This window comes from Miniopterus schreibersii (genome assembly GCF_964146895.1).
Source record: "Miniopterus schreibersii genome assembly, chromosome: 20".
NCBI classification, from domain to species: domain Eukaryota; kingdom Metazoa; phylum Chordata; class Mammalia; order Chiroptera; family Miniopteridae; genus Miniopterus; species Miniopterus schreibersii.
The window spans coordinates 25,563,662-25,579,545 of NC_138122.1; the positions used below are offsets into that span (position 1 = coordinate 25,563,662).

Genomic DNA, 15,884 nt, shown 5'->3' on the forward strand with positions numbered 1-15,884 from the left:
CCCGCGGGATAAGTCCTTCCCTCACTGGTTCTGTGGTGGGGACCAAAAAGGGAGCCCAACCAAGACGTCTGCATGCACAGGGCAGACCAGGTTGGAATGGGGAGGGGGGAGATGCCAGGTGGACTTGGGCAAAGCCCCTCTCAGGCCCCTCTCCAAAAATAAGAGCAAACGTAGTGCTGACGCTGTGCCGGCCAGTTTTAAACACCTTTGATCTTAAACTCACAGCAGCGCTTGGAGGCAGGCATTTAACCCCCACTTAACAGATGAGGAAAATCGAGGCACTGAGAGGTCAAGTAAAGGTCACAGCAAACAAGGGGCTGGTGTGGGGTGAGAACCCAGGTAGCCTGGATCCCTAGTCTGGGCTCAGTTAATGTGGGTCTCCTTTGTCCAGGCCCCATCTAAAGAGGCACCAATGCCCGGCCGGCGTGGCTCAGTGGTTGAGCGTCCGCCTGTGAACCAGGAGGTCATGGTTCGATGATTCCCAGTCAGGGCACATCCAGGGTTAAGGGCTCTCAATCCCCAGTAGGGGGCGTGCGGGAGGCATCCTATCAATGACTCTTATCATTGATGTTTCTCTCCCTCTCCCTTCCTCTCTCTGAAACCAATAAAAACCTATTTAAAATAATAATAAAATAAAATCAAGAGGCACCGACCGCTTGGCACCAGCTGAGTGTTGCTGGGTAGGGAGGCAAGCCCAGAATCACCTGGTGGTTCCAAGTAGAACCAGAGTCCTAGGACTTGTATGTGAAATACCCCAACTTTTGGAAACGCTGGCTGAAATTTGTTTAAAACCACGCAGACAAAATACATCCGTGAGCCAGATTTGGCGCATGAGCCACCAGTTGACAATTTCCCCAGTTATAGAATTTCCTTTTTTGCATAAGCCATGGGAAAATAGAGGGAGGGTATTTTTAACCACCAGCCGGGGCCTGGGGTCTGCGGTTCATTGTTGTCTGGGTTCTCGCTCATGTTCTTTTCAAGTTCATGACCCCAGAAGCCCTATCTTCTATTACCTGGAAAAAAAAAAATCCCCCAATTCTCCCATTATATCAACTTGGATTTTTTTTTCTGTCTTGCATTGAGATCCACCTGCTCCCAGTTCTGAGTTGAGTCATCCTCAGGGAGGATTGTTAAACATCAGAAGTAAAACATCTGGTTTTGAAGAAAAAATTTCCTTCCAAGGGTTTTAGGGCCGGTAGATCCTCTCCCACCTGTGTCACTTACAAGGGTCATTCTCACTTGAGTACGAATTAGCAAGGCTGTGGGGACTGGAGCTGCGCTGAGGGAAGGGGGCACTTGGTGACGGCCCGGCTGGGGGCTCAGATCCCTCCTACCCACTCTACCTCTCAGACCAGAAACCATGTCCCACGGTGGCAGAGCAAAGATGCTCCCTCAAAGCCCCTTTGCTAACACCATCCCCTCTCTATGTCCAGACGTTTGGGCTCAGGGCAGCAAAGTTGGGGACGGCTCATCTGTAGAGACCACAAAGCCACCAGACGGGATGCTGCCAAGCGCAGTCCCACCTTAAGGCCTCTTTACTCTTGCTCTTTCCTCTCCCTGGGAAGCTGTTTTTCCAGATTTTCCCACGCTGGCTCTCAAATGTCACCTCCCCAGAGGGGCCTTCCCTCGATGGAAATTAGTCTCCCCTCCCAGCTTCATCTCCGCACAGTCTCGCCACCTGCTTTATTTTAATAGCATTTAAAGCCACTCCACTAGCGATACTGCGATGCCGTCTGTGTTCCCCTCCCGAGTGCAAGCCCTCTGCCCCCCTCGGTTCCCGAGCTCCCCCTGGCGGGCGGGGTCCTGTTAGCGCAGCGCTTGCACCCCTAACGCGCTCCCCACCCGTAACGCGGACCTGCCGCCCCCTGGCGGCCAGGCGGCGCCACTGCTCCAGGCCCGCACAGACACCAGACACGGCGTGGGACCCTGCTCCGCTTTATTCCCGAGGACCGCAGGCGAGGGCGTGGTCAGGGGTGGGCGGGACCTTGGGGGCGGGGTCCCGGGCCGGCTGGTGGGCGGGGCCTAAAGGGAATGGCCAATAAGAAGGGCTTGCTGTTCAGCGCCTGTGAGGTGGGCGTGTTCCAGAACTAGGGGGCGTGGCCACCGTGTCCTCGGGTGGGCGGGGCCTCGGCTCGCGGGGCGGGGCTCGCGGGGCCTACATGCCCCGCACCACTCCGTTGGTCTCCATGTCTGTGAGGTTGCCCCGCAAGTTCTGCTCCTCCTCGAAAGCCTTGAACAGGGCGTTGAAGTTGCCGGCTCCAAAACCCTGCAGCAGGAAAGAGGAGATGAGTGGTTGGCGCGTCCAAGAGGGCCAACCAGGTTACCCACCTGCACGCTGGGGCAGGTGGCACCCACCTGGTGGTTGTGGCGCTGAATGACCTCCAGGAAGAGCGTGGGCCGGTCCTGCATGGGCTTGGTGAAGATCTGCAGGAGGTAGCCTTTCTCGTCGTAGTCCACCAGGATTTTCAGCTCCTAGGTGGGAGACAAGGGGGGCTGCGTTAGGGGGAGGCCGACCCGCCCCTCTAGCCTGGCACCGTGGGATCCTTAGAAAGTCCATAGGAAGGGGCTCCTGCGCCCCCTGGGCCAAGGGAAGACCTGTTTCTCCAGCAGTTCCAGGCAGCTCAAAACAGATCCCCAAATTGTCCTATCACCATACACCTGCATCACCCTAGTAGCCTCCACAGAGGTCTCCCTGCTTTTCTGCTCTTGCCTCTTTACAATCCATCTTCCCCACAGACACAGAGGGATCTTATAAAAATCAGGTCACGCTGCCCCGCCGGCGTGGCTCAGCGGTTGAGCATCAACCTAGGATCCAGGAGATCTCGGTTGGATTCCCGGTCAGGGCACATGCGGGGGATTCAGGCCCGGTCCCCAGCAGGGGGCGTGCAGGAGGCAGCTGGTCAATGACTCATCACTGACGCTTCTATCTCTCCCTCTCCCTTCCTCTCTCTGAAATGAATACAGACATATTAAAATAAAATAAAAATCAGATCATGCCATTCCCTGCTTAAAACTCTCCAGTGGAAATTGGAACTTGTACACAAATGACCATAGCAGCATTACTCATAGCAGCCAAAAAGTAGAAACAACCCAAAGAGTCATCAGCTAATACATGGATCAGCAAAATGGAATATTACTCAGCCCTAAAAAGGGACGGACCGTTGATACATGCCACAGCGTGGATGAACCTTGCAAACATGACGCTGAGTGAAAGAAGCCAGGCACAAAAGATCACATACTGGTCTGTTTCCCCTCTGAGTCCCGGTGCCTGCTGCAGGGGAGGCCTTTGGACAAAATGTGTGCAGCAGGTTGGAACTCCGCGCACTCTGCCAGCTGACCGAGGAGCCTGCTGTAGCCTCACCTCCAGGGTATCGATGCTCTCCTTCACCCGGATCTTGGCCAACTTGAGCTTCTCTCGAAGTTGCTTGTAGTACGTGGATGGGACATCCAGGAATTCCATGCCTCTCTCTCGCAAGTGGCGAATCTGTTTGAGAGCAGGGTCACGGTTGGCCTCCTCTGTCCATGCTCAGCACCCCTAGCCAGGTGGGGGTGCTGGGCCAGGAGGAGGCAGGGTCCCTATCCTAGCTCCCCCAAACTGCTGAGGTGTGCTGTGAGCTCATCCCCTGCCTCCTCGGGGCCTCGTGGGCCATCAGTAACATTTATGGGATGCTCCCCCAAACTGCCTGTCTCAAGCTCTTTCTATGTGTTGCCTTGTTATGTCCTTGTAGTGACCTTCTGAGGCGTTGGGATGATATTATCCCCATTGCATAGCTGGGTGAAACTGAGGCACTGAGAGACTAAGTATCTATTCTCAACATCATAACCAGAGTGCCACCCCCCTCCCATTTTGCAGAGGTTGGCTCTGGAGCTGAGTGGAAGGCGAGTCAGGGCCAGGGATGGGCTTCTAACCGCTGTGATGATGTCTTGGGTCTTGAGAGCGATGTGCTGGACCCCAGCGCCCCCGTTATAGTCCACGTATTCCTGCGGGAAGGCAGCAAGGACACACCCCCGTCATTGGCCCGGTCACCGCGAGAGCCCTCAAACCTCCCCCCTGCTTCCTTCTTGCCCAGGACGGCCCCACCTGGATCTGCGACTTCTTCCTGCCTGGCGCGGGCTCGTTGATGGGCATCTTGATGGATTCCTCGTAATTGGCCACCACGATGGAGCGCAGGGAGCTATACTCCGTGTGCACCTGCGTGTCATCCACGGACCAGAAGCGGTGGAACTGCAGGTTATTCAGGTACCTGTGGGGTGGCCGGGAGGGCACGTTGGCGCTGGGACGGGCCCCGGGCCCCTCTTCCACCTTCCAGAATTGTCTCCTGAGCAGGCTCCAAAGGCGAACCGAACTTGCTTCTAATTTGCACAAGGGTGCTGTTTGGGTGGTGACAGTCTTCCTCCCAGCCCCCACCTGTGGGTCGCTTTGGACCTTAAATCCTCTGGTCTCCATGGGGACAATTTTATAGGGAACAGGTGAATGGGGGGCCTCAAGCTGACTTCCTACCCCCTGGTGCCCTGTTTCCCACTGTGGCGCCCCGGGACAAGAAGAACCGGGTGGTGAGCCTTTGCCGGGAGGGCCTGGGCCAGGGACTCACCATTCCGAGGCAGACAGCATCTCCTGATCAGGCTGGTTTCCCACGATGTGGTCGATGACCTCGAGGTTGCTCTGGGGTCTGGGAGAGGGATTCGGTTAAGGGGTGAGAAAGTTACTCCCTAAATCGATCCTCCTTCCCACTGGCCCCTCAATAGCAATAACAATAATAGCTCATTGTTAAGTAGCCCCGACTAGACCCATTTCACAGATGAAGAGACTTAGGTGCGGAGAAACAAAGCACCTGGCCAAGGTTAAGTAGCCGCGAAGTAACAGAGCTGGGGTTTGGACCCAGCAGTCTGGTCCCAGGGCCTATGTTCTTAGCCTCTGTGCCGCCTCTCCAAGCCACCCTGGGACCCTCAGGAGCTCCCCCAGCAGACTCGCAAAGCTTCACCCCTGCAGAGCAGCCCAGAGGAGAGGAGCACTGCCCCCCCCCCCGCCCAAGGAGCACTCACAGCTTGGACAGCGCGGGGTCCACTTTTGCCATGGGCTCGAATCCAGGCAAGAAGAAGCCGGTGTAGTTCATCTTCTCCACCAGGGTGTGTGTCGTGTCCCCATACTACAGGCGGAAAACAGCCTGGCTGGGCCCCGAGCTCCCATCCCCCGAACCCAGGACTGACCCTAACTCGCTGGGTGACCTTGGGCAAGTCCCTTCCCCTTTCTGAAATGAATTGCAATCTGTTATTTGGGCATTTCTTTGACCGTCTAGTTTGTCCGCCGCACAGGGCCAGAGGTTCTAGTTTGGATCAAACTGTACCGAAGGGCTCTTTCAATCTTTTTTTTTTTTTAAATATGTTTTTATTGATTTTAGAGAGAGGAAGGGAGAGGGAGAGAGAGACAGAAACATCAATGATAAGACAGAATCATCGATCGTCTGCCTCCTGCACGTCCCCTACTGAAGATTGAGCCCGCAACCCGGGCCTGTGCCCTGACCGGGAATCGAACCGTGATCTCCAGGTTCAGGGGTCAATGCTCACCCGCTGAGCCACACCAGCAGGGCTCAATCTTAGCCATTTTTTTTAAATTTTTTTTTTAATTTCAGCCATTTTTAAGCCGTATTTAACCTTGAGAAGGTAGGACTTGTGGTTGTCTCTGCACGACTATCACACAGGTGTGAAACACACTTGGCAACCTTTGCCCGAGTGTCTACTATGCCCGGCACGCTTGTAGTGATCTCATTCGACCTTTAACCCCAGGAGGGTTACAGCTGAAGAAACTGAGGCACGCGAAGGTTAAGCAGTGCGCCTCAGATCACACAGGGGGTCCAGCCCCAGTCCCTGCTCATTTAAATGTAGGCACAGAGAGGTGAAGTGACTTGCCCAAAGTCACACAGCTAGTGGGCGGGCGGTGGGGCTTCCCCAGACCCGCTCCCTCTACTTTCTTCAAAGTCCCTGCCTGAAGCCCACATCCCCATGATGTCACCCCCCTGGGGAGGAAGGGAAGCCCCGGGGTGGGGTGGGGGGTGGCAGGTAGCTCTCATCAGCCTCCCCACCATGGCCAGGCCTTACAGGTGATCAGCCTCGAGGGAGAAGTCTGTGGTTTGGAACCTGGGGCGCAGGGGGGGGGCTGACATAAGGAGTCTTGGGGGAGGGAGACCCCGACATCTCAGTGGATACTACGTGCAGGAGGGTGGGGGCACCGAAGTTTACTCACCGTCTGCAGCACAGCGAACTTCACCTTCCCAAACTTATCTTGCTCCACCCAGGGCTCCCGGATGATTTTGGCGCCCCGCTCCCGGGCTCTCTGCAGGGGAGATGGGTGGGGGAGGTGGTAAGGGCTGGACCCGCGGGGAGCCCTTGCCGCCTGCTCCTGCTGGATCTCCTGTGCTGTGTGTGGTCCAGGCCCAGGCAGGCACCCCAGCCAGCTTCTGCTATTGCCCCTGATACCCATGCCTCATGCTCATTTGACAGATTGGGAAACTGAGGCCCAGAGTTGAGTTTATGGGAGACAAACCCAGTGGGGGTGGGGGCCTGTCCTGCCTCTTCTAACTCACTCTGTGGCCCTTCCCCGTCTCCAGTCCTCAGTTTCCCCATTTGTAAAAAGAGTGGTTCCATAAGAAGACTATGAGCAGGCATTAACTGAGCACCTACTATGTGTCAGACTCTCTGCCAAGTGCCTTACACGCATAATTCATGTATGTGTGTCTTACTGCATGTCTGTGCTTGTCGCCGGCGAGGCAACATTATACGAAAAGTGTTGTGATTGTCTCCATTTTATAGGCGAGGAAACCAAGGCACAGAAAAGTTAAGCCATTTGCCCAAGGTCACACAGCTGATGAGACTGAGGCCCAGGCAGCTTGCCCCTGGAATCTAGTGCTCTGGACCTCTCAATGGCCTCCCGAGTACAGTGAGGTCCAGAGTCGTGCTCAAGAAATGGTGATGAGGAATCACTGCCTCCCTGTGAGAGCTCAGTGAGTAGGTGCTGTGGTTATGCCCATTTTATAGCTGTGGAAACTGAGGCCCAGAGAGAGGACACACAGTTGGGGCAGGGGTCACGAACTCAACAGGTGTTCCCTCCAGCCCCGACTGATGGGGGTCCCCGTGGCGGACAGAGGGCGGGCTGGGCCTTGTCACCGCGTCTCGGCGCCAGCCCAGGTCTGGCCTCACCTGCACAATGTAGTCACAGTCTTCCACCTCGAACGCGATGTCCTTCACTCCGTCGCCGTGTTTCACCAGGTGATCGCCCATCTCTGTGCTCAGCAGAGCGGTGGGGGTGGCACTGGAGTCATGGCCCCCTCACCTGTACTCCCGGCCTGCTGGGCTCTCTCCCCTGAACCCCGATCTGCCCCAGTGTCCCTGAGCCCACCCACAAGATCAAGTCTCCACCCCCTGGCACCTCGAACCCCTCCGGGCCCCCTCACCTTTGTTCCAGGGGTTGAGAGCCGAGGAGAAAACAAACACGATCTAAGACACGGAGGAGAAGGGGGTGTGTGGGCAGGTGTGTCCCCACCCCCTCCTCCCTGGCACCCTGGTAGGGACAAAGGGATTAGCCCTCCCAGCCCCGGCAGGATCCCTGGCGCTGGGTTGCAGTCCCTGCTCTGCCTTAGTGTCTCCCCTGGCCCTGAGGGATTGGTGCTTCTCGCGTGCCAGCCACCCCTGGGGCCTGAGACAGCTGCTGAGCCAGGTCTCGGGCCAGGGACACTGAGGCCTCTGCCAGCTGTTCCTGAACATCTGTGAGGCCAGCACCAGAGGCCCGGGTCAGCCTGGAGAAAGGGCCTACTGGTCTGCCTCACCCAGCTGCAGCTCCAGAGTCAGGGGCTCAGAGACCAGCAGGAAGAGGGGGACAGGCGTCCTGGGCGAGTGGCAGTCCTGGGTGGGGACTCACCTGCCCTTGTTTGACCACGTGGCTGACCACCTCCCTGGAACCGGTCTCCAGGCCCTTGTAGGCTAGCGGTTTAAAACCCATCCTGCTGCAGTAGAAGGACGCGGCCTGGATCAGAGTGGCGACTGGTTCGTGAGGGCCGAGGGGCCAGCCTGGGGGGGCTCCGTGAGACCTCCCAGTGCCCCTCAGCTTGTCTGCCCCATCACCCCAGGTCAGAGTCCCTCCGGGGGAGAAAGGCTGCACTCTGACCCCTCCTGATGCCAGATAAGATTCCCGCTGGGGTCCAGCCCTGATTGTGCAAATAGGACCCAGAGTGTCTGTCCTTCCTGGGCCCGTCCCAACACTGGCCCGATCCTCCCCTCCCGGGGGCCAATCGCAGACTCGGCTGGACCCTGCCTGGTCCACGAGGCCCTCTTGCCCGCCCTCTGCCCATCCCGGCCCTCGCCCTGGCCTCTACCTGCTTGGCGTTGCCAACCCAGAAGGTCACGGAGTGGAAGTGGAGGAATCGGCCTCTCTCGGGCTGAGGAGAGAGGGGGTGAGGCTGAGTCCCTGGACGTGGGCCACCTCCCTTGTCTCTCCCCCTCCTTGCCCCCCACAGCCTTGCTTAGCTGCAAAACAGATTTCTCATGTAGAGCTTGAGCTCCTGGGGGGCCAGGCTGGGGAAGCCCCCTCAGGAGGCCTGGCCAGGTTTCCCAGAGGGAAACAGCCTGGTGCTATAGCAACACGGATTTCAGTTGGACTTTAGAAAGAACTTCCAGACAGGATTAAGAGATTGGCAGGAATTTAAGGAGATAAGCATTTTTCCTAGGAGGGCGAGGTTGAGTCCAGCGAAGTCTGGAGGCCAGAGGTGACCTTGAGTACATTAGGCATTACAAACCCGCTGTACTAGTCCTCTTTTTTTTGTTAATTTTCATCCAAGGATATTTTTTCATTGATTTTTAATATGTCTTTATTGATTCCAGAGAGAGGAAGGGAGAGGGAGAGAGAGAGATAGAAACATCAATGATGAGAGTCATTGACCGGCTGCCTCCTGCAGGCCCCCAACTGGGGATCGAGCCCTCAACCCGGGCACGTGCCCTGACCGGGAATCGAACCTCGATCTCCTGGATCCTAGGTCAATGCTCAACCGCTGAGCCAAGCCTGGTCAGGCTCCATTGATTTTTAAAGAGTGGGAGTCAGGGAGAGAGAGAGAGCAGAGAGACAGAGAAACATCGATGTGAGAGAAACACATCGATTGACAGCCTCCTGCACGTGCCCCGACCTGGGCCAGGCATTGAACCTGCAACCCAGGTGCCTGCCCTTGACCGGGAATCTACCCTTTGGTGCGCAGGCCGACGCGGTCACCACCGAACCACACTGGCCAGGGCCTTATTCCTCTTGTGACTTTTGCTGATACCCAGTCCCCCCGGGGCCGGGACCCACACGTCCCATCCTGCTTACCTTCTCTCCTTTGTTGCTGTAACTCGTCTAAGAAGGAAAAAAAGGACAGTAAGCCTTGGAAAGTCAGCCACCCGGTGTTCCTGGACGTCTCCCTGCAGGTCGGACCACCCTAGGGAGGCTGCCATGGCCCTAGGCGGGCACTTACCATGGCTGATCTTGGTCACGCTTCCTGCCGTGAAGACTGGGACAAGAGGCCGGGAGGAGCTCAGGGCAGAAGTATTTAACACCCAGTAGGTCCCGCCTCTGGCCTCCTGGCCCTCCTGGGGGTGGGAGCTGGTCCCAACCCTGGAAGCTCCTAGGCCTGGGTGCCTCTGATCCAGCTGTGGCCTCACTGGACGAGGCAACTCAACCGGGTCCAGAGAGGGGGAGTAACTGGCTCAGGTCCACTAGGCAGTGGCCAGAGCAAGAAGCCAAAGGCACATTCTTTCTAGGAGAACAGGCTTGGACTGTGATCTCTGCCCTCCAGAATTCAAAGCTCAGAAGCCAAGGCCACCTGGATTGCAGCAGTGGCTCCCGAATTCTCATTTTCAGGGAGAATTTGAGGGGGGATTAGGGACTGGTCTTGAAGCCCCGTTTGCAGGGCAAGCGTGTGGTTCAATTTGGGGTAAGAAGGTTGCATTCCATTGTATTCCATCGTGGTTAGGGGCACAGGTGTGGGGTTCAAATCCTGGGGCTGCTACATCCTACGTGACTGGGGAAAGTCACCAACCCCTCTGAGCCTCAGCCTCCCCATCTTTGAAATGTGAGCCATAACAGTGTGGTGGGGATGAAATGAGATTAATAAAGCTTAAGTCTTCTGCAGTGGAACCTGGTGCACAGTAAGGCCTTTGTTGATGTTGGTTATGATTGATTATGTTTCTTTGGGGTCTGTGTGGCTGATGGAGAATGGAGTGGGGCTTGGTGTTGCCATAGCCTGAGTTTGGGGACAGAGTTTATGGCTCTGCCCCTGGCCCAGGTTCTCGGCATCTCCAGGGTGGTGGGTTGATAGAGTTGACGACTCTGGAAGCAGGAAGGCCAGGCTCTCTGGGCACCGTTTCACCAGAGTCCTCAGGTCTCAGTTTCCTGAAAGATGGCGTGGTGACTGTTGCCTGGACATGGCATTTACCTGAGGGCTCCAGGACAGTCCCAGTCCCCAGAGCTCTGTGGCTGAGCTGTCAGGGAACTGACTTTGTCAATTATCCTTGTTGCCTGGAAACTCTTTTTCCAGTCCTGACACTGACCACGTGGGCCCACGGCGGTGCTATGACCCCCTTCTCTCTTGCATTTTGGCTCCCAAAATGTCCTATATCAGCCTTAAAAAACACACAATAACCACAGATCATCGTGACTAGTAATGTCCTCAAGGATCATTTGGCTCAATGTTTTGATTTCCCAGGTGAGAAAAACTGACAAATAGCAAGAAAGTGCCCGGGGCTACTCCCCCACAGGTTGTGGACCCGGGAAAAACAGAGATCCAAAGTCCAGCCCGTGTGTTTCTGATGTTGGATCTCATCCCACCAGTCCAGATATCTCCCTTCCTTTGTCTGTTTTCTGGGCAGATCTGGAGGCAGGCGAGGAGGTCCCTCCTCCTTACTCTGCCCCTCCTGGGATATCTCACCAGACCGCCCTCAGTGTCCACCTCACCCTGCCCCCCTGGGTTTAGGTATCCAACTGAGAAACCCAGCAGAAGGAGCCCAGAGCAGAGCTCACAGGCCAAAAGGTAGAGGGCCTGGAGGGACTTGGGTTTCAGGAGGCCTTTGCCTCCCTGGGCCTAGACTGTCTGCACAAGCCACGTGCTTCATGCTGAGCTACTGCTTCCCTTGTAAGAGTCTGGGATTTGGGTACATGCTAGGAGGTGGGTGCCTATGAGACAGGCATCCAGTGAAAACTCTGAAGTCTCAGGCTCGAGAATCTGGTAGACAGCATTTCCCAGCCCCTTGCTGGAGGACTTCTGTGCATCCTGGGCGACCCCACTGGGAGAAGGGCCTCGGTAGCTGGCCCTGGTTTCCTCTGGACATCGCCCTGTGCACCTGTTCCCTGGGCCAGTTTTTCTGTGGGTTTTTTTGCTGTTCTATCTATCATCTATCTATCTATCTATCTATCTATCTATCTATCTATCTATCTATCTATCTATCATCTATCTATCTATCTATCATCATCTATCATCATCTATCATCTATCTCTATCTATTATCTATCTATCTATCTATCTATCTATCTATCTATCTATCTATCTATCTATCTATCATCTATATCTATCTATCTATCTATCTATCTATCTATCTATCTATCTATCTATCTATCTATCTATCTATCTCTATCTATCATCTATCTATCTATCTATCTATCATCTATCTATCTATCTCTATCTATTATCTATCATCTATCTATCTATCTATCTATCATCTCTATCTATCTATCTATCTATCTATCTATCTATCTATCTATCTATCTATCTATCATCTATCTATCTATCTATCATCTATCTATCATCTATCTCTATCTATCTATCATCTATCTATATCTATCTAATCATCTATCTATCTCTATTGATTTCAGAGAGAGGAATGGAGAGAGATATAAGCATCAATGATGAGAGAATCATTGACCCGCTGCCTCCTGCACACCCCCTGCTGAGGACTGAGCCTGCAACCCGGGCATGTGCCCTGACCGGGAACTGAATTGTGATCTCCAGGATCCTAGGTCAATGTTCAACCGCTGAACCACGCCGGCCAGGCTGCCATAATATATCTTAGTCATGAGTTCTCCTAACACACCATCCCACCCGGGGGTGGCCTTGGGAACCCCTGACTCAGGGTGGCAGCAGGGGAATTGGCTCCATGGGCCCAGCCTCGCTGGAAGATGGCAGAAGCGTTGCTTGGGCTGTCCCTGGCTCTGAGCTCCTCTCTGAAGACCTTGCTGAGTACTGGGTACTGACTCATTACTATATTTGGGAACCATAAAGAAACCAAGGGACTTTTGTTACCTCTGAAAATTGGACCTAAACACAGTCAAACAGCCCTGGGCCCTCCTTCCTAGAATCTGTACCGACAGACACCCAAACAGAACTAAGGGGGTTCCCGAGGCACAGGCCTGAGAATAGAATGTCCCTGTCCCCTGCCAGGCCCCACAGCCCTGCCCCCGAGGCCTGAGGTGCCGGCTAGGACCTGAAGGGATGAGGGCTGGCCCGGGTGCCCATTTGCTATCAGGGCGCCTGCAGCAGGGCAGGGCCAGCCGGGTGAAGCTGAACTTTATCTGCCAGGGCACAGAGCCCAGGTGCCGGAGCTGTGGGGCGACAGGCGGCTATATCAACAGGCCTCAGACTGGGCGGTCAGAGAGGCGGTGGCGCCTCTCTCTCCCATCTGGCTTCCCTCCCCCCTTCCTTTCATCAGCGTGGATCCCTAAAACGTCTTGCACCCCAAGCTCTGTCTCAGCCTCTGCTTCCGGACAACCCCTTTTGTCACAGTTCCTTATTACTCGGGGTGGACAGCGCCGCCTCTCCTGCCCTGGCATAACACTGCCCAGCACTGTGTTATCCTCTCAACTAACTAGTGTTTCTCCCGGTTTACAGGTGAGGAAACTGAGGCTCTGGTTAGAGGATGCTGAGCCAGCCCTGGCTAATTTGGCTCAGTGGTTAAGCATCGGCCCGTGGACTCAAGCGTCCCGGGTTCAATCCCTGCCAAGGGCACACACCTTGGTTGCAGGCTTGATCCCCATCAGCTGCGGAAGCTAGTTTACCTGCCTGCTTAAAAAATAAAAACTTTAGCCCGGCCGGGCGTGGCTCAGTGGTTGAGCATCGACCTAGGATCCAGGCGATTGGGGTTCGATTCCCGGTCAGGGCACAGGCCCGGCTTGTGGGCTCGATCCCCAGTTGGGGGCGTGTAGGAGGCAGCCGATCAATGACTCATCATTGATGTTTCTCTCTCTCCCTCTCCTTTCCTCTCTCTGAAATCAATAAAGATATATTTAAAAATAAAATAAAAATAAAAACTTTAGAATGGGTCCTGGCAAGCACTTTCTGTGGCTCAAGATAGTAAATAATTCAGGCTTTGAGGCCCATGCGGCCTCTAATGCAACTAACTTTTCCGCCCTGCTGTTGTATGCAAATGAATCAGTGCGTCTGTGTGCCAATAAAACTTTATTTACAAAAACAGGTGGTGAGTAGTCCAAATCTGGACCAGAGGCCAATAGTCTGTCCACCCCCTGCCTAGACAAACAATAAAACAAATGAAGCCTTGGTTTGTAGCATGAATTCTATGGTGTAAATACTCCCTATAGCCAAGTTCGAGCTCCCAACGCGGGGTCACTGAACCTGGGTTTGAGAACAGCGTGTGCAACACCGATGAGAGACACAAGCTCGCAGGTAACATTAAGATGCATTAAAATAATACAGTTCATTTAGTTGTAAGTTCATATTATTTAATTTTTAGTTTCTTTTTAATTTAATCCTTAGGATAATTTCATTTTAGGTAATGCTAGTGTTTTAAAAAAAACAGACAAAGCGGTTCTCAGGCTTCCCAAAGAGTCAACAGCGGGCCCGTCCGCGCCAGCAGGAGCCGCTCCACTCTCTGGCTGCCTGGGGCTTGGGGGCGGGAGGCCCCCAGGCGCGGGGACCAGGCGGAGGGCAGTCGCGGTGCGCAGGCCGAGCGGCTGCTATGACATCAAGGCCCAGGGCACATCAAAGGGTTTTTTTTCCTTTCCTCTCAGGCCAAACTACCATCACGTCAGTACCTTTATCACTTGCATAAATCGGGGATGGAGTTAGTCAAGGTCAATCATTGGTTCCCTTCCAGAACGGACCCATGTCCTCACCATCCAAAGTCCCCAAGCTTTCAAACATGTCCCACCCTTCACCGCAGAGCAGCGACTTTCACTCTTCACAGGGGAACAGGGGAACTGGCTTGGGCCTCCTGTTTGCTGAGTTGCCTTCAATCTATTGCTTAACCTCTCTGAACCTCTTTTCCCCATCTCTGAATATTAGGAAGAGTTATAGTAACAGAGTGTCGTCTATAGGGATAGGAGTGACTGTGCCCAGCGCTTTGCATTTACCATAACCCTAGGAGGGAGGCATTATTACTGCGCCCATTTTACAGTTCAGGAAACTGAGGCTCAGAGAAGCTAAGTGGTTCAGACTGTTCAGTGGTGGAGCTGAGATTCATTCTCCCTTATTCCCTAAGTTTTTCATTTGTTTCTGGTGTGTCTCAGGCCTCTGGAGACCCTGAGGATTTTAACAAATGAAAACAGTCGGAGAGGCCGTTGTCTAGGGACTTGGATCCCAAATGCTCCGGGAGCCAGGAGAGTGACATAGAAGAGAGAGAGCCAGCTGGGATCGTGGAGCTTCAATTCCCGATTTGTCAATAAGGGCAAGGGTTTCTCAGCTTCAGCCAGTGGTTGCCTGTGGGGACATGGGCCTAGTTGGGTCAGATTTTGATCAAAAGAAGCTGGAAATTTTAATTTTTATGTGAGATCTATTGACCGAAAAATTAGGCTGTTTTAGCATCTATTTATATGAAATTCAAGTAGGATAAGGAAATCCGTGGAGACAAAATGTGGATTGGTGGTGGCCAGGGGCTGGGCGAGGGAGTGTTCAGCGGGCGCCGGTTCCCTTTGAGGTGATGAAAAGCTTCGGAACTAGACAGAGGCAGTGATTGCACAACATTCTAAATAAACTAAACGCCCCTGAATTGTTCACTTGAAAAAACGGTTTATTTTATGTTGCATGAATCTCATGTCAATTTAAAAAAGTTGTAGTGGTTCCAAAATGTTCTTCACGATTTTGTGTATATTTTGAAGTTGGGAAGTAGTATTTCCACGGAAGATTAATATACATGAAGAAATGCCAAATGGACACGGCTCTGAATTTTCACAAGCGGAATGCACCTGTTTCACCAGCTCACGGAGGTGTTTTATTTATTCTTCATAACAGAATTAATACAAGTTAAGTTAGGGGAAAAAAGAGAAAATACACATAATTTAAAGAAATTAAAAAGGACCCAGCCGGGCGTGGCTCAGCGGTTGAGCATCGACCTGGGATCCAGGCGATCGCGGGGTTCAATTCCCGGTCAGGGCACATGCCCGGGCTGTGGGCTCGATCAATGACTCTCTCATCATTATAGCTGTTTGTCCTGACCCCCTGCAAATCTGTTGGAGAAATCATGACACTGCACCTCTAAATACTTCAGCATTCATCCCCTATGACTAGGAGATTCTCTTAAAGGATCATAATACCATTGCCTTACTGAGGGAGGTTAACCTCGATACACTATAATCTAATATCAAGTCCGTATTCAGGTTTCCCCAGCTGTCCCAAGAGCGTCCTTCATAGCTCTCCTTTATTTCTCTGGAGGGGAACCGGGTGCGTTTCACTGTGGCCCTCCGCGGCCTTCCAGCGCAGGGGCCCTGTTTCACAACGCTGACCTTTCGGAAGCGTCCAGGCCAGTTCTGAAGAATGTTCCTCCGTTAGGGTTCGCGTGTTTGTTTGCCATGGTTGAATTCGGGGTAAACATGTTTGAATGCTACCTAAGCGATGATGGGTCATTTCCCATGAAAACGTTAGG

The 15,884-nt window shown here is 53.8% G+C and overlaps 1 protein-coding gene across 1 annotated transcript; it reads right to left on the bottom strand.

The window, feature by feature from the left end:
* Positions 1-1,919: 1,919 nt before the first annotated feature.
* HPD (4-hydroxyphenylpyruvate dioxygenase) lies at positions 1,920-9,691 on the bottom strand. The gene is made up of 14 exons (XM_081122604.1): positions 9,495-9,691; positions 9,350-9,376; positions 8,367-8,429; positions 7,913-8,017; positions 7,449-7,491; positions 7,195-7,277; positions 6,242-6,331; positions 5,044-5,147; positions 4,593-4,670; positions 4,082-4,244; positions 3,910-3,981; positions 3,362-3,484; positions 2,356-2,472; positions 1,920-2,266 (listed from the first exon to the last, which is right to left on the bottom strand). Exons 1-14 carry the CDS (start codon positions 9,495-9,497, stop codon positions 2,156-2,158), a joined length of 1,182 nt encoding a protein of 393 aa, XP_080978730.1. The 5' UTR covers positions 9,498-9,691; the 3' UTR covers positions 1,920-2,155.
* Positions 9,692-15,884: the final 6,193 nt, after the last annotated feature.

Excerpts from the sequence above, each read along its gene's own strand:
- HPD (XM_081122604.1), bottom strand. Across the intron at positions 8,018-8,366 it reads GGGTTGGCAACGCCAAGCAG|GCCGCGTCCTTCTACTGCAG; the intron begins GTAGAGGCCAGG and ends ACTCTGATCCAG. Across the intron at positions 3,982-4,081 it reads GGAAGAAGTCGCAGATCCAG|GAATACGTGGACTATAACGG; the intron begins GTGGGGCCGTCC and ends GCCTTCCCGCAG.